Below are 18,040 nucleotides of genomic sequence, written 5' to 3'. Positions count from 1 at the left end.
CAAACCATCACTTCCCATCTGCCACTTCCAACAGGCCTATTATATCTTCAAAATGCCTCATAAAAACCACAGGGGTGGGTTTTTTGTTGTTGTCGGGTTTTTCTTGTTGTCTGGGGTTTTTGTTTGGCTGGTTTTTGTTTGTTTTGGTTTGGGTTTGTTTGGTTGTTGTTTGTGGGTGTGTTTACACACTTCATTACAAGCAATTCAGCTGTGGCTCCTCCTGCTGCACCCTCCTCACTTCAGTGAGAATCCATTGTTTGCAAGGGTGTGGTAGCATATTAGTTACAAGAGAACTGATGTCTCTTTAGTTGTCTTTGCTACATTAAAACAGCTCCACGATGGAGCAGATCATGTTGACCAATGTGGTGAATTGCCGTTCATTGTGTAACCAACATCTGTGCACTTACTGGACTGAGATCTTCTCATCAGCATCTGCTATGAACATGCTGCCCACCTATGGAAAGAAAGAGTATAGCATAGGAGGAAGTTATAAAAGCTATTAGACAGCAAGAGAGAAGACACGGATTTAACTAAATCAGAAGTGCCCCGGGACAGGTGTTCTCATCCAAGGCACACATGCAACTTTCTTTCTAATACTAGTAAAATACAAATGGAAAACAAGATGTCAATCTACAACCACATTTTATTTTGCACTACTGTCATTGACCAATGCTTCACCTGTCAAATCACAAAAGAAAGAAAGAAAAAAAAAGCACTGTATCTTGAATCCCAACCTAATATGTGATTCTGTAAGGGGACAACAGAAATAATTTCCCACCTGTTTGGCCCAAAGCAGTAGCAGTTTTACCCATGCCACTCCTCACAAACAGCTGCCAGCACTGAACTACCCTTACCTACACAAAGTTTTCCTGCCAGTTGGATCTCAGACTCTAAATCTCAGACTAAAGCAGAGCCAAACTGAACAAGGGGAACAGTGAATACTCTTTACAAGGGACAAACTCATTATTGCCTTTTGAGGGTACCTCTCCGAAAATGCAGACACTGCCTATTGCAGAACCCAAGCTTACTTCATAGCTCCAGCCCACCCAGGATTGAGAAACAAGATGGTAAAGAAACAGATCTCTAAAATTAGCCACAGACTAGACTTTGCTACAGCACAAGGTGCCCCAAAAATATTCACCTCTGTTTTAGGCTACATCAGCAGAACTGCAACTTGTTTTTAAAAATAAGTAGCTGTTTAAAAATATCCAACACACAATTGAGATTTTTAAAATAAAGTCAACTAGAATTAAGAAGATGAAGGAAAACAACTTCAATTATCAATGCCAGAACAGAGATCCCATCCTTTTGAATGGGCTTTCCCAGCCAGGCAACACCACACACCTCTGAATACGACCATTTCAGTTGTATTTGGTTTGGATCAGATCAATGCATCTCCTCCTCCGGAACCACATCCCACTCACAGCTTTTGTGAACTTCCATGAGACCCATATTTTAAGAGTAGAAAAAATGCTGCTTCCCTGCTTACCATATTAGTCAGGGCTGAGAAGAAACCACTCTGGTGCTCCTCTTCCTTATCTTTGTATTGCCTGAACAAAAAGGAATAAGGATGAAGCTTCAGGGCTAGAAACTGAACTAGGGTTCTTTTATTTAAGTCCCTATGAAACAGCCTTATCTGAGTAGGATACAGAATGGAGAAAGCGTCAATATTCACAACCCCTTTTCAAGAACTCACATAAAGAGATGCAAAGGATATTAAAATATTTGTAAATTGTGTAAAGTTGAAGCAGGGGTGTTGAAATACGTAACTCTGAACAATGTGTGTGCTGTTATAGAGAATACATCAGGTCAGGACTAGCACTGCAGGAAAGGGACCAAATGACTTAGGAAATTTTGTCCTGCACAGTAACAAACCACATGAACACAACCACAGAACAGTTTCATTTCAGTCATCATCCGCTACAGACTAAACCAGAGTTGATCGCCCTATGGCCAGCAGAAACGACGAGTACCATCAGGCTGGTTCACAGTCTGATCCTGCCTGATCCCGCGTTCCTAGAGTGAGTGAAGAGACTGGAATTGGAGTACGCAAAATCAACAAATAGGTTGGGTACCTCAGATTTAAGCTGCTTCATTTGGCATTCAGGTGGACTATCAAAGTTCACATGGACATTTATCATGTCTTTCATATAAGACTCCGACCACACATAATGCAACATGCAAAGACGACAATTTTAAAGTTTTTGGGAAGGAGGAAAGATCTAAGCAAAACAGGCCATCATCTGAGACAGCTTCTGTCAGAATGAAGGAAGGTGGGCGGGTGTTTTTTTTTCTGTTTTACTCTAATAATTTACTCTGTTAAACATATTTACATGACTTGCTGACTTGTATCATCTTGCAAGTCATTTGCGTATCTGTAATAGCAGACCTTTAAAGGAATTAAAACTTTTTTTTCTGGATACTTTAAGAATCCTACTGCACAAAAAAGTCTTGGCGACATTGCTATAACATTTCAAATTTTTCTGAAGCACTTTCTTCTTAGGAAAATCTACATATTTTTGTGCTGTTCCTTATTAAGCAGAGGCTGGGAACATGCTATCCCTACTGCTGGCTTTCTGGCTCTTTCTTCAGAAGCAGTTAATGCTTTCCACCATTTGCAAGAGCATACATCCACTGATCACCTCTGATCTGGAATGTGGATAGTCCTGGATCCATTTGTTTAGTTGAGAACATGTTTCAGAGTTAAATCAATTTTCTAACAGAGAAGTACTCAGCAAATAATTTATCTTTTCACTTGGGACCATAAGATTTTACACAGGGTTCATACGGAGGTAAAACCCATGATAGTAAAAACATACAACGGATATCTTTCTCTACAGCAAGACCACTTCTGAAGCACATCAGCACAGCTGGTACAGATGCATTTACACTTGCAATGACAGCAACAACTGAGCTGAAGTACCTCAAAGCATAAGACTATTCCTTGCCTCTGCAGGTGCATCAAGGCTGTTAAGTGATAAATAAGTGCTTTAACACAAAAAAAACCTGTTTGTGGAAACGTACAGCAACTATCACGCATTGAGAAACAAGAGACATTTAGGTTTTACCTGTTATATTCTGATAAAGCCTGAGCAATTACAAGTCCCATTCCCTGAAAAAAAAAAAGCATTAAAAAAATCTTTACGTTACAATCTCAGTGGAGGAAATCACACACTGAACACAAATAACAGTGCTGCACCCCTCAAGATAACCTAGCACGCTCTGAAGAATTTCCCCTGCAGCTGTCTGAAGTATTAAGACACACTATGCTACAACAAAAATATCACCCAAAAATCAAGACACTAAAATTTAAAGTTGAATAGCTAATTACTAAGTTCAACAGAGAACATTTACTTTCCTTGGACTTCCAAGCAGAGCTTACTCACTCAAGAAGCCTCAAAAAGCAGCAAGAACTTCAGAAGGAAGCTGGTGTCAGAGGAAAGATATCCAAAAGTTCAAAACAAGGCCATAAAAACTAGTGACCTTTTCACTTATTGCACACAGCCTCCACCATTCCACAGCTACTGATCATTCTTTCTGTCAAGCTTTAGTTAATTCAGAATAATCATCTTCATCCTTTAGTTAGCATGGAGTTGCTTTTACTTCATGCCTAAAGAACAGATGCTAAGTCCAGACCCCACACAGCTCATAGCGTGCTGCCACTTTCTATCCAGGCCTGGATACAAACTGTAGGCAGCTGCTACAACCCAAAACACCTTGCAGGACTCTTGACTCAGGTACAAGCTTCCTTTGAGGTAAAAGAACTGATTTGTGGGCTGGTAAAATCAGATGACACAGCACTGGGAGTGATATCTTTGGCATAAGCTATCTTGTGACTCTTTGGCAAGTAACAGTAAATAGTGTACAGACAGTTCACAACTGTTTAATAAATCAACTTCAGCATTTCCTTGCTACCCCTAGCTTTTTAACCACCCCATCTGTTTAACTGGTGATCAAACCATCCAAATCACAAGCTGCCTAACCTAGTGCAAGAGTGTAGTTAGGGCAGAAACCCACTAATACTCGTGTTCTTTATAGTGGCATTGTTTCTAGACCTTCTTTCTACCAGACACCATAATTGTATTCATTACACTAACACCACACATGAAAGAGCATCCCCAGCACCACAGAGGAATCAAGTCAAATACTCACATTGAGTGTGGCCTCATCATCTACGATGGAGAGCTTCACAATGTAAGGATTCACTGACTGCTCAGGGTAGAAGGAAAGAAAGAAAACAGGTTTTAAGTCCAGCCTTCAGAAAAAAACACTGTTATCTCTCCAGGTTTATCCAATCACCTGGGAAGAATCTCTCTCCTGTCCCACAAAGCAGAACACACACACAAAGAAACAGGAGTCACCGCACACACTGAGGCCACTATGCCTGGGACACCTTCTTTTTACTGGCTCAGCCAGGCAGGCTCCCGATTTTACTGAGGAGGGCGCTTCTGCTCCTCTGCTAGCTCATCTGTCAGTCTTGAAAGCGGAGCAGCTGTCCTGCAAGCCTGTTATCTGCGACACACACACTGTTATGCAGCAGGAACACGCAGTGAAGCTGGGACTGAACATTAGCGTCCCGATATCTCCCTTCTGCAACACGTTGCAAAGATTGCTTAAAGGAAGGAGGACCCAGTAAGACATGACAATGTTGTAGACTCATCTGCTGCTGCCTAAGAGCTCAATACTTCAACAGTTTACACTGCTGAGAGCTGGAAGTCTCTGGAGAATACAAATTCCTTGAACTTAGCTGAGCAAAGCACAGAGGCTCCATCTATAAAGATAATTCCTAATAATTTAGGAAGCATTTTAGATTAGCAACGAACATTTGCTTTTCCTGGATTATATGTATCAGTGCAAAACTAACACAGTTAATTTGGAACCAGGACAGAGAAGAAAAGGCTCTATCTGTGCAGTAAGTCCAAAGTGCATACAAAGAATAAAACACAAAGCATGAATCAGATGCAGCCCTACAAGTTACACAGTTATCCGACTGATTTGCCCATGGCTAGACAGCAAGTTAAAAATAAGGCTGATCAGAGAACACCACTCTCACAATTATTTGGTGCCTTGGGAGGATCAGGGGGTTTTTTTGGTTCAGAAAAGAAACTGATCAGAACAGAACAAAGCTCAGGCAGCCTGTCAGCCTGCCTGCAGCAGCACACAGCCCAGTCTGCTGTCCAGAAACAGACAGAAGACGCACACAAAACCCATCTGTGCAGGAAGCATGCAAAGACATTCTCCTTGAGGCTGGAGCAGAGGCTTCTATTGAGTAACAATATATAGTCCTCTTTGTACAGCCATGCTCCCCTTCAGAAATTAAATTTAATCAGAGTCAGTAAAGCAGAAGCAAGCTTCACAAATTTGTAAATATAGATTCAAATCCATCCTTGCAAATATATCTTAGTTTTGTTAATTTCAGTCATACTCTTGCTCTCCTTACACAACAAAGATAAACTCTCCACACCACAGCTCACGCACAGAAGAGAGGCCAGACTGTGACTCACAATCAGTAAAAGCAACGGGGCTTTTCCAGGCACTGAGCACAGGGCTATCCTGGACTAGAGGCTGCAGGGTTATCCAAATTCCCAGATGTGGGGAATAAGCAAACTGGGAGATACTACACTGACCAAAGCCACCACGCTGCCCCGAGACCTAGTCATACACTCTGTCCCACCACAGACAGGGAGGGGGAGCGGGTCTGTTGTCATCTCCTGCCTAGAACACACTCCCGTTGCCCTTGACTTTCCAAGACACATGCTCCACATCTCCTGCCACTTGGCAGCAAGATGTCAGTGCCTGCCTGACAGGGTCATGAAGCTGGCCTAGCTTGCTACAGATCTCTGCCCTCTATCTTTTCAATTGTCATTTCCATATCTACAGAAGCCTGTTTAATAATTCCTGTCTGAAGTATTCCTTTCCCCTGACACATTCCATGCCTCCTCTAGGCTTTCCTAACTCCTTAAGCACCAGGAAAATGACTAACCAGGGCAATCCACACACCATATTACTCTATGTGGGACACGGCAGTTTCAAATGCTTTTCAGCATGCAAGTCTGTACCAGTGTGATGAGAATATTTCCTGTGCTGCCCACAGGGAGTGCAATTTGCTCCTGTCACTCCTTGGGAGCCAAGAGTTCCAGTTCCTGCCTGTGAGCATTAGTCTGCACATCTACAATGAACGTTAGCAACTTGCAAGTTGCACAGGCACCCCCCAAGTCCACACCATACCCTTGGCCCACTTCCCTTTTCTAACCCTGATATTTCAGAGTTTCCTCTGTTTTCCTGTCACTGGGAATCACAGCAAAAGTTTTAGAAGTCTAAATTATGCCTGCCACACCACAACATGCAGAAACATGCAACAGCCTCAAGAAGTGGTTGATAAGCATTTTGAAAACTTCAAAGCATGTCAATGAAGCGGTGACACAAACTTAGAAATAGCTTCTGCCTCCGCTGCCTCCAGGAAGAATACAAAATATGCTTCTCAGCTCTTCAGAGAACACAGGTCATTTCCTACCACTGCCATCAGATAACAAACTCTATAGCATTCAAGGTCTTCTTGTCACTGATGAGGGACAGACACAAACTCCTGGAACCTGGGAATACTCAAGATGTTCTCCGTGAACTACCCACCATTAGACGCCAACAATCTAATAGAAACGAAAGTGGAAGCTGAAGGGAGATCATTACCACGTAATTTTTGAAAGACAAGCCAATTAAAAGCAGACCAGAAACGCAATCCCCAGGTGAGACATGCCAGATGAAGTCAGGGTTAAATGAGGAAGTATACAGATCTGGCAGAGGGAGTGAGATCTCCATGTTCCCAAATGTACCTCAGCCTCCAGCACAAGCCTATGGGAAACAAATTTTTGGTAGGAAAACAGAAAAAAAATAAGCAAACCATGTGTAATCCCTAGTTAGATGCTTAACTTGTCTTCACATCTGTAACACAAACAAAGGCCAGAGTCCACCCAATTACCCCTTGCAAGACTTTTCCCTGAACACTCATTAGGGATGATTCAGCAGCTTCACTGGCAGCCCTGGCGAGGCCATCTCCTCTGCAGGCAGGCCATCTTGCAGGGAACTGGAGCCTGAATAATTACTCTTTTTTGTAAAAGAGATTAATTTAAAATAATTTGAGTTGTGTGAGAATTAAAAAAAAAAAAAAAATAATTTTCTGACTCTTCAAAGTCGCTAAGTGTCTCTTTAGCACCTGTAATTGACCATATCAAGGAGATGCAAGTGCACGAAACTGGACATGAAGGGCTATGGGATACGCTATATGCTGCCAGACACACACACAAAGGGAAAAAACCCATATTTTGAATAATTTCTTTCAGTTCTACCTAGCAAAAGACACAGGTTGAACATAAGGCAACGATATTTCCACCTAGATGTTATCAAGGAATCTAATTATTTAAAAGTCACTACCTGTGTGACTTACGTTTTTAACTTGCTATTCTAGCAGCCATCCCTTAAAACACTGAAAAAGGGATCAAATAAATACTATTCCTCACAGCATTTTCTGTGTTTGGCAGTCTTTTGTGTACACTTAGCTTCACCATTTTCCTGATACGGTCAATTATTTAGTTACTCTCTTATGTTTCTCTCACACAGTATCAAGGTAAAAATATTTTCTCTGAAATCACGGCTAGGATTAAGAAAACATAAAATACGGCCGAGGATCTGAAAAAGTTTATACTTGGAAGAACTTTTGGAAATTATTAGGTTTCAGATCAGGCACATGCCTTTAAATGTTCCATGTAAAGACATGTAAATCATTTTTACTCCTAGAGCAGAAGTTAATGAGCAAACCAAGACCCCAGCTACACTGGTAATGAAAACACGGACAGATATTCCCCAGGGAATTTGAGAGGAGACTACAAAATTCACATCCCAAAAATATGAAAAATATCCTGATGCAAAACATGCTGGTATTCACATTAAAGACAGACACAAAATTACAGTTAACTAATGGATTTTCAGCCTAATTAGATTTTCTTAAGCAGCTGGAAACAATTTAGCAACCAATGAAGTTCAGAACAAAAGAGAAACTATCAGCTGCAGTACAGTTAACTAAAAAAGAGAACTTCAAAGAATATGAGGCACGAAAGTATGCTACAATACACTGACAACCAGGAAACCACCAAAGTGACTGTAAGGGCCAAAGAGCAGCAAATGAAAGCAGCTACTCAAGACAACAACAGACTGCATTACTATAGGTTTTGCATGCAGCGCTGCTTACAAAGGGCAGTGCCAGGTAGCCATCACATTAAACCTTTCTTCATGTTGCTTTCAACCTTGTCAGATGAACTACTGAATGGGAAATTCTGCTTGCTACACATTTGCCTCAGGTTGGATTGTACTTTTTAAACATCCGCACAATTTCTTTTGGGTGCCCAGTTTGAAGACACCTAGGACAATGTTTTCCAAAATACTCTACACCCACTCAGTACTCTACAGAAAGCTACAGCAAAGAGCAGAGGACAAGTCTTACGTACTCACAGCACTCTACCCTAGTAAGGGCATGAACTATAATACACAAGGATCCATAGCTCGGGGATGGGACTACACAGCACTCCACCCTTTGACATGAATGCTGCAATGAGACCTCCCATCTTTCCAGTCTTCCCTCACCAGTAACCCTACCTATATAACTCCCAACAGTTTTCCCTCATGGTCACATACTGAAACTGAACTCCACCCTCCTGTTCCATGCTACCATGGCACAAACTGCTGAACAGAATCAGTAATTCATGACTCTGACAGCATTCACAGGAATAAGAAATTAACAGGGATTACTGTGACACTGAGTGCAGTTACTGTCTTTGCCTATTTTCTAGGTCTATTCATAATTCAAAACAAGATCTATTATAAAACGAAGTAGGTTATAGAGCCTGCCCCCTCCCAGTAATTTTGTTGAGGAGGGGGTATTCCAGCACTTTCCCATGTTTTGCCCATCTAACATATTTCTAATTATGGAAAAAAATTAAGATTGATCATTAAAGCATCATGCCTCATGCAAAGAAAAGCCAATATTAGGTGGTTTTTTGACATTTGGAATGTTTCTTTTTCAAGGCGGTGAATAACAGAACAAAATGGGAAGATATCACGAAGTAGCACAACCAGTTTAGAAAAACGAAGATGAATAAAGTTTCTCAGACAGGAAGCAGTCAAAGAGACAGACAGACTTCTCTCAGAAATACCAGCTGTGATGTTTCAGTTCATTCTTTGGTCACAGCTTTACCGTCTCTTCTGGGGATCTGTGCTCTTTCAGTCTGCTAGTCAGGTTGTGAATCACAAATTCAGTCTGAAGCCCAAGACTACTGACAGCTCATTTGATTTTGGAGACTATGTATAACCACACAGTCACACACACAGAGCCAAACATGCACGTTTGGCACAACAGTAACTCTTCCAAAAAGGACCTTCCTCAGAATACTTTCATGAAGGAAATGCAAGTCCCCTAGGTAGTTTCTTTCATGCTTGCACAAAACAAGCTGTATGAATATTATACACATTTGACTATACACATATGTCAGAGACAGATACAGTTAGCATAATATGACTGCCTTGAAAAACTTCTGTAGCTCTGTGCTGATACTGATAAATGGTACAGCGTGTACTGCTAACAAATGTAGTGTAAGGCTGCCTCAATCATCCAGAGGCCAGTGTAAACTCATAAAGAGAAATGATGTTTCTGTGATCCAGAAGAATACCTACCTCATACTTTCTGTAGTTGACCAGCAAGGCAAGAAGGACAACAGCGTCATAGCCATGTTCCCTGCGACTAAGTGGGCTGGACAGGATCTGGAATAAATAATCACACTGTTCTGTTCAGGCCTTCTTCAGGAAGCTTGCAGTGACTGGCCACGACATGTATGTGTAAGAGAAAATTATGTCCTAACTGAAAGAGGATATTTAAGGTTGAGGGAGTGTCAGTGCTTCCAAGAAGTTCTGCACACAGAGAAGCTTATTTATCACAGAGATGATGCACACAGGCTTTCTGGGCATAAAGGGCAAATATATTTCTCAACAGCACTGGACAGTATCTCAGTGCATCACCAGCATTATCTGTGCAAGTTTTATGGGTTTCCCAAGTCCATTTCCACTTCTAAAAAAGCATAATTTATCAAAGAGCAGAATAAAACCTCAGTATAGACACTGTCTTTTGAAATAAGTTCCTCAAATACAGCAATTACCTGTGAAATCAGCCAAGAAATCTGTTCAGCTTCTATCTATGCACAAATGTTTCAAGTGAAAACACTTTAAATACTCAGTAGTGACTAAAAACAGCAGACTAGATTAAGGAGGAGACAGCATTAAAAAAAAATCTATGGCTGAGCTATGAATGGAAGCAGCACACAGTGCCAGTCAGCTATGCTGCCCTGAAAAAGCTGAAAAGCAATATATGACTGAAAGCTCTCACTATGGAAAAAGAGCCCCTGTGGTAGAAGGAAGAACCCTTACCTGTAAAATAGCTTCAAATATGCTGTTAATCATCACATACTCCAGGATGGTGTTCTGGCTAATGTTATCTGTCACCTGAGTACAAACACAAGTTTTAAAATCTCACCCAAACCCTCCCATGATGCTGTAGCTGCCTCTGGCACACACTGGGAACAGAAGAGTTCTACTACCAGATGGACACATTTATCCATAATCTCACACTTAGTCAGCAAGTCAAGGTGTGACTAGCAGTAGAGCTAGACATGAAGTAAAAGAAATCTGTCGTGCCTCCCACCCCCCTCTCTGGCACGAAGCATGACACACATACCAAGAGCCCCCCTTTCCTCTACAGATTGATATTTTACACATCTGCATGACGACAGCCACCAGCAGCTGAAGCACAGTGCTACACTGGAGGCAGAGAGTGAAAAAGCAGGGCCCATATGCTCCACTGAGCACTTTTCCATCACAAACAGGGCAGTGAAGACCTCCCTCACACCCCATTATCTATTATCACAGACAATACAGTTTGCAGTTGACCATCTCCAGGAGATGCTGAGTGGACGTTTGTTCCAACTTCCTCATTCTTCACACCCTCACCAATCTTGTCTACTGCACACTTCCTGTCTTTCCTCAGCCCCTCTCCTCGGCTCCCTTGCCATTTATCCAAGACTTCTTTTTTCCTAAAAAAAAAATGTGAATCCAATTGACACTTCCTTCTGTGTCACTCTCCTTTTGCTCCAGTTGGCACCCGTCTCATGAGGTGAAAAGAGTCTGCTGGTCTGTGTCTGCACCGTGGTTCGAGCAACGATGCATATTCTGGCCTGACCCTTGCTCTCATTCACAATTTCCTCCCCTCTCTCAAGCTCCACACTGCAGCACTCTACTCCACTTTTGAGACTGTTCCATCCCTCAAGATGTGGCTCATATAAGCCCTTAAGTTATTATACAGCTGGTATTCATTTACCGTCACCAAGCAGAGAAGGAGCTTCAGACACAAGCTTTTGAGACTTTCAGAACCTTCTGCACAGAGGAGTGAGTCCAAGCTCTCCATCAGATTCTAATGAAGAACAAACATATTATTTTAAAGTACTATTTAAAAGCATTTTAAATGTTTATGATAAAAACCTGTGAGAGATTCAGATACAAGAGCACCAATATAAAACCATGTTATTGCAGAATCAATAGCAGCTACTACTACTGTTACACAGGCCATATTCACACTATTGGTTCTCAATATTGTTTTGTGTTAACTACATTTTAATGACTACAGGTATAACCTCATGAACATTTTCCAAGAGTTTTCTCTAGATGCACGAGAGATTTTTGTATACACAAAACAATAGATTTTGTTCACAAAGTAATTCTGAGCTCTACAAATATAATCTTCCTTTTTGTTTGCAAGACAGTAATATCAGTGCTTTCTTCTTTCAATACTCCATTTTACTTAAAGGCACCATGAGATTTTCTGTAAGCAGCACAGCTCCAATTTCATAGTATATATATTAGTTATGATTAAAAATAGATACTGTATAGCTATTTGACAGACATTCATAAATAATTGTTTTCCAAATACTAAGTTACAGGCAATATAGCTATTCTTCAAAGAAAAATGTACTTCTGATAGGCAAGTTACTACTTAATATTTTCCCCAAATGTACTACTAGTTGTAGAGAGACGAAAAATTACTTTTTGCAGAGAGATAAAAGATACAACAGGAATTCAGCTTTGTCACAAATTAGTCACTTCCCAAAACTCAGCATCTCTACAGTGAAGAGCATCAAATAAGTTTAAAATGGTACATGTGCTGACAGAAATGTGAGAACACAGAATATGACTACCAGATAAAAATTAAGCACAAGGTATGAGGTTCAATGCTGTGTACTAATGGCCTGTGACAGCCATTTATGGCCTTAAGATTTCTTAACCATAGCGACTGCAAAGCATGGAATTAAAGGCAGCAAAAGAAAAGTGCTCTGTTATATTACTAAGAAACACACAGAGCCTAAGTGTCTTTGTGCCACAAAGACCTTCGGGACAGCTGTTTGTAATCAGTGGCTGGAATATTGCCCCTCAAAGCTGCACACTGGTAAGACACACGTCTACAAATCAATGCCTCTGTAGCACAGCTGCTGTGCAAACTGTTTCTCTATACTGCCAGGGCCTCACCTTCATACATAGCTCTGCCTTATCAAAACCCACAAGCATGTTGATGATGTCAAACCCAGAAGTGGATTTGTTCTTCTGATGTACACCCCGAATCAATGCACACAAAGTCTGCAAAGGGAAAAATCAGAGGGTAAAATGTAAGGCAACACCTACAACTCAATAGCACAACCCACCCTAAAAACCTCTCCTAGCACTGGCAAAGCACATCCTTTTTTTCATTACTGTCAGAGGCAGGATACTGGGCTAAACAAACCTTTGGTCACTATGGACACTCTCAAGAAAAGATTGATTAAGTAAATTTTGGCTTCAGGACCACTTTCCACATGAGTAGTCTGGTTAAGGGAATGTTGTCCCAACCCAAGCTCAGGATGTGTTACCTGATTTCCATTTACACTCAGACAGCAGGATTCTAGATTTGAGCCCCGGCCTAACTTTTGCCACGAGCCTGAATACCAGTTTGTGAATTCAGGGCTGGGATAGACTATATAGCTATAATTACATAACTTAATAGGATCCTTTCAATCTAATTTAAAAAAAAAAAGAAAACAGTGCAAGATTGTGCATCAGCAGGTGTGTAAATCGTCTCAGTTTTACACTGACTTTTCCCAGCTTGCTGCCTGTCCAGTGACTTCTCCAAACTTGAAATTCATATCCTGTATTCCTACAGCTGAGAGATGCTGAGACAAATACATTCACCAAACTGTAAGAACCAGCCATGAACTAATAACATCAAGTATCAAGACTGAGAAGGGCAGTCTCCTGCATAACACACAGGACAGTATAGCTTTGGTAAGGAACAAGCTGCAGGAAAATGTTTATTAATTCTGGGTGACAATTCACAGCTTCCACTTAGAAAGCGTCCAGCAGGGACAACCCCTTGTATAAATTTCACACTAACTTCTCCAGAGGTTTATTTCATTTTTGACCCATACAGAAATTCAAAAAGGAGGCTGAAACTAGGGACAACAGGAGAAAGTGGAAGACAACGCTACATAGAGTTCTCTTGAGTCTCCAAACTGACAGCCTTCAGTGTGAACAAGCCCCTCTTGTCCCTCCATTGCCATCCGCTTCATCCTGCATCACTGGATCTTCTTGAATTCTGAAACAAGCTACTGTTTCTCAAAGACTAAAGAGGCTACAAATGTTTGTAACCTCCATGGACAATAAGTAGCAACTGCTGTGCAGACACCACTTCTCAGAACTAAAGAAATGACCACAAGATGTTTGATACCAACAGCAAACATATTGCTTCCTCAGAAGCAAAGAGATTATTCCCTATCTCTGAGTGTGGTACCTGTAGTGCATTGACCACTCTGATCGGGTGCTCCTCACCCAGTGCCTGGATGCAGTGCTGAAACAAGCAATTGATGTTATCTTTTATCTTCATTAACTCTTCCCCATCCAGAGCCTCCAGCTTGCCTTCTAGATATTCCAAGTTGACCTGTCAGGTTAAGAAACAGTTCATGCATGTTATACAACCACCGACCCCTTAGAAACGCAACTCCTTGCACTGACAGTCTGCCACTTCGTAGACAGGACAGCAGCAGCAAATCAGAGAATGTTCAGTTCCTGTTACCTTCATGAGAAACAGCTCCTCCCAAAACCTAGGGCTGCGTTTACTGGGGTCCTCTGTCTGAAAAGAAAAGGAACAGCCATGAAAGCAATCAAGAAAAAAATCATTCAGGCAGAATTTAAAGAAAATCATTATCACAAGTAGCTTAAGAGTCAGCATCATCTCACTGGATGACCAAATTGTCCCACAGTATAGAATTCTCTCTATACAGATTCCAAGAAACTGAAGGACAAACAGAAGCAGCTCTCAACTGGGATGCCTCTGTTTATTTTCTCGATTATTTTTTGAGAAATACTTGAAAAGCTGTGACTTCCTGTAGATCACAAACAGTCCTGGTAGACAACAGGACAAGGTGACATTAAGGAAGAGAGCAGAATACAGAGCTCTGCGTGACCGTACGAGAGCCTGAAGTGTGTGCCTACACTGCAGTCCTTACCCTGGGAAAGTAATCCATCATGCAGAGCCCTCAGCACAAGCTAAACCAAGAAAATTTAACACAATGCTTTAGAAAGAAGAGATGTTCGAGTGCTTACCATGAAAATCTCATCATACATCAACACAACCTTCTCCTTCAATGGCTTCTTGGAGGCTGATGATTTCCGGAGCAGCCCACCTTTCTTCTCTGTTTGGGCCATGCTGTATACCCTGAAGGAAAGACAAAAAAGGCTAAGGAAACTTGAACTTTTCTTCAAGGAATATCTGGCCTACCTCAACCATGAAAGACCTTTTCACTACACTGAAATACTAATAATCTCTCACAGGCTGAAAGTAGGGGCTTTAATAACTACACCAGATAAGAAACCAGATGAAAGGTCCCATCTAGTCCTATATCCCATTTCAGAGAAAGATGCAAAACTCCAGACACAGGCAGATACAGAATAAGCTGCTTATGGATAAATTTTCTTAATTCTTCTCTGCCAGAAACTGATTAATGATCCAGACCAATGCAGTTTACATCTAGAAAAGTACGTATTTTTTTAATTTCATTGCGTGAATTGTGATGCTTGTTATCAAGTGGATATACAGTTCTTTTTGATGCTGCTCAAGCCTCAAGAACCTCTTGCAACAAAAAGCTCCTGAAACTATTTGGAAAAGTCTTCTATCTGTTTAATTTGCTGCCTACCAAAGCACTTCAAATTTTGCTTTTGCACTCTGAGGTGACATCCAACACTAGGAAACATTTGGCTGCAGAGCCTCCCTAAAGCACTGCTGCCAACCTTGCTCATCCCTACCTCTGCACCTTGGCATCCCTCAGCTGTGCCAGCTGCTCTGCAAATCAAGCCAGAGAAGAACCTCAGCTTTAAAAGCACCACATGTGGTTCAGTTTTCGGAGGAGAATGGAGGAACACAAGGGAAAAGCTATGCAGAGATTTTTTTTTTTTTTAAACCAGATCAATTTCCTGATCCATTTGATAGCAAAGGGTCTTCTAGAAACACAAACAGGTTTTACTACAATAAACTGCTGTCTCAAGCTTACTGGTTATCCTACTAAAAAAAAGGAAGCCTTATTACAAAATGAGCTATTACAAAAAATAACAGCCATAGCTATGGTCCTGAACGTTCTGTGCCAGTCAACCCATTCCAGGGGCTGAGTTTCACAACACATGCCTTGCCATGTACTCTCAACCTCATGTCTGACGCTACAAAGCACACCACCACTCTGACCTTGCAAATAAATATTTATTTGCAACCATGGATTTTTCTGGCAAGCATCACAGCTTTAGCGGTGTTCTAACCTCCTCTATCATTGCAGCACTGTCAGAGGTACTTATCAGAAAGGGAATGCCATCCCTTCTCATATCCCTGAGCTCCCAGCTCCTCCAAAGGTAATTACGCACACAGGCAGCAGCACACCTCAGGCAGAGGCTTGACTTCAGTCATGCTCCAGAAAAAACATGTGCAGGCTCTTGTGGCAGCTGCACTCAACCATGCTAAATTATGCAAAGAGAGGTAACTTCACTGCAGTCAGCCTCTAAGACCCCAGAGCTTTCTGAGCTGGCAGCTACAGACACAGCTTTGGATTCAGCCCCCATCCCAGGCTGCCTACGCCCCTTCCACAACCACAGCACGTTTAGATCTGTCTTTCCCTCAAAGAGCAGGTTCCAGCAACTACTAAATGCCAGTTCCAGATATCTTCTGCATTCTTTCCACTGCAGACAGCTTTTGATTGTCTTAGATTACAACCCTGTTCTCAACTAGGACTCTCATGCTCCCAGAGGAGGTTATTCAGACACCGATCCCTTGAGCCACAAATCTCGGTTCCAAACAGCAGGAAAACATCCTTGGAGCTGGAGAAACACTGCTGCTGCAAAAGACCCCAGCCCAGGTGTGAAAGGCAGATTTGCCTGGGTGGGGAAGCAGAGGGTAGGACAGAGAGCAGCAGATGTCACACCTGAAAAGCTGAAATGTATAAAGGGGGAAAGGTGTTCTCTCTTCTGGCTAGGAAGGGAATATGCACAGCTGGCTGGTTAATGGCTGGTGTGTGTGCTGGGGTGAGAATGGAAACAGGCCCAAGCTTAGCACTACTGCACCTTGACCTTCTGTAAACGGAGAAATTATTCCTGTAGCCTACTAGGTCTACATATCCAATTAAGATGGAAAAAGGTTTCAGTCTAACGAACAAAAAATAAAACATTCAATCATCTTGATACCTTCTCTTTTACAGACTTTGCATTATTTTTAAACTGTCATGGGAAATAAGACATTATTCTAATTAGAAACATAATTGGAAGCAGAGAGAAATCTATTAAAAACCAAATCAAGAACGATGTCACTTTTAGCCTTGCAATACAAATCTTACTCAAGATTGCACAAAACAATTTCCCAACTAGAATTGTAAGTTCCGAACCTAAGGCAGCTGCCAGCCTCAGCATACAAACATATCCATCAGCGTGCTTCTAATTGAATTACAGCTAACTAATCCCAATGTCAAAACTAATAAACTAACTCTCAGTGCTTCTAGGTCAGCGTTCTCACATGAAATGCGTAAATGAATGGGAAGAGATCAATACGCTCTGCTTAGTCCCTGAACTCTGAGAGCTGCATTTTAACACTTTTCCTACATTTCCAGAAAAACAGAAAAATCTAAAATCCCACAAGACACAAAAGCCTGACGCTGCGTGAGCATCAGAGGGATAGCACGATCATGTGAAAACGCTAGTCTCTGTCGAAATGGGACTCAGGATTCACATTCTCTCAACCAAAGCTGCACGGAGCACATACAAAGACGACTGCTAGAGGCAAGGATTAAATAATGTTCTTGTTTATAATTCACTATTCTACAAACGAGCATATGGAGGAGCAAGGGGAGAAAAGTAAAAATCGCCTTTCATGCCAACACTTTATTAGGCTGTGCTTGTTTCATGACCTGTGATGATCAAGCTGTACAAATGGCTTTTTCTTTTCACTTTATGCAATTACATTTTCTAGATGTCATAAAGACAGAAACAGGAAACTGCATTTTGCTAATGGGGACCTTCCAGGCAGCTGCAGAAAACAACACTTAACTGTACAAAACATATTTATAAATAAGTTGTAGACGTGTCAAATTATCAGGATGTCTTGACAGCTTATGAAAAAAACAGCACTGAATATAGTTAACAATTATCCTTTAAACACATCACATTTAAAAAGCATCCACGCATTTCCCACATTTTAGGTTCAAATGGGTAATTTGTTCTGTCAATAGGTCAGTCCCATTACCACATGCTGCCGAGTGAATCCCGCTGTACTGGCTGGCTGCACAGGAGAACTACCCCTCAGGGCCGAGAGAAGCACACGCATGTGGATTTTTAGAACAGCAAGTACTTTGCTGTGCAGTTGAAGATCCAAGATGCTTCATCTGGAACTAAA

The 18,040-nt window shown here is 41.5% G+C and overlaps 1 protein-coding gene across 2 annotated transcripts in view; it reads right to left on the bottom strand.

Moving 5' to 3' along the window:
* Positions 1-14,829, bottom strand: part of LOC104462229 (chromosome unknown open reading frame, human C10orf76) — a 52,664-nt gene extending 37,835 nt beyond the window's left edge. Inside the window, exons 1-11 of one of the 2 annotated variants that reach the window (XM_010074092.1) lie at positions 14,722-14,829; positions 14,192-14,248; positions 13,910-14,056; positions 12,616-12,723; positions 11,414-11,506; positions 10,468-10,542; positions 9,721-9,807; positions 4,153-4,209; positions 3,069-3,112; positions 1,490-1,550; positions 408-454 (exon numbers count right to left, since the gene is read on the bottom strand). In XM_010074092.1, coding sequence (XP_010072394.1) covers positions 408-454; positions 1,490-1,550; positions 3,069-3,112; positions 4,153-4,209; positions 9,721-9,807; positions 10,468-10,542; positions 11,414-11,506; positions 12,616-12,723; positions 13,910-14,056; positions 14,192-14,248; positions 14,722-14,823 — 878 coding nt within the window. In that variant the 5' untranslated portion in view covers positions 14,824-14,829. Of the gene's footprint in view, positions 1-407; positions 455-1,489; positions 1,551-3,068; positions 3,113-4,152; positions 4,210-9,720; positions 9,808-10,467; positions 10,543-11,413; positions 11,507-12,615; positions 12,724-13,909; positions 14,057-14,191; positions 14,249-14,721 lie in introns of those variants that run through there. The other variant, XM_010074093.1, reaches the window with a different exon arrangement.
* Between the last annotated feature and the right edge of the window lie 3,211 nt (positions 14,830-18,040).

The sequence above is a fragment of the Pterocles gutturalis genome, unplaced genomic scaffold (genome assembly GCF_000699245.1).
Source record: "Pterocles gutturalis isolate BGI_N339 unplaced genomic scaffold, ASM69924v1 scaffold5567, whole genome shotgun sequence".
Taxonomy (NCBI): domain Eukaryota; kingdom Metazoa; phylum Chordata; class Aves; order Pterocliformes; family Pteroclidae; genus Pterocles; species Pterocles gutturalis.
This window is presented reverse-complemented; position numbering and strand designations above follow the sequence as displayed.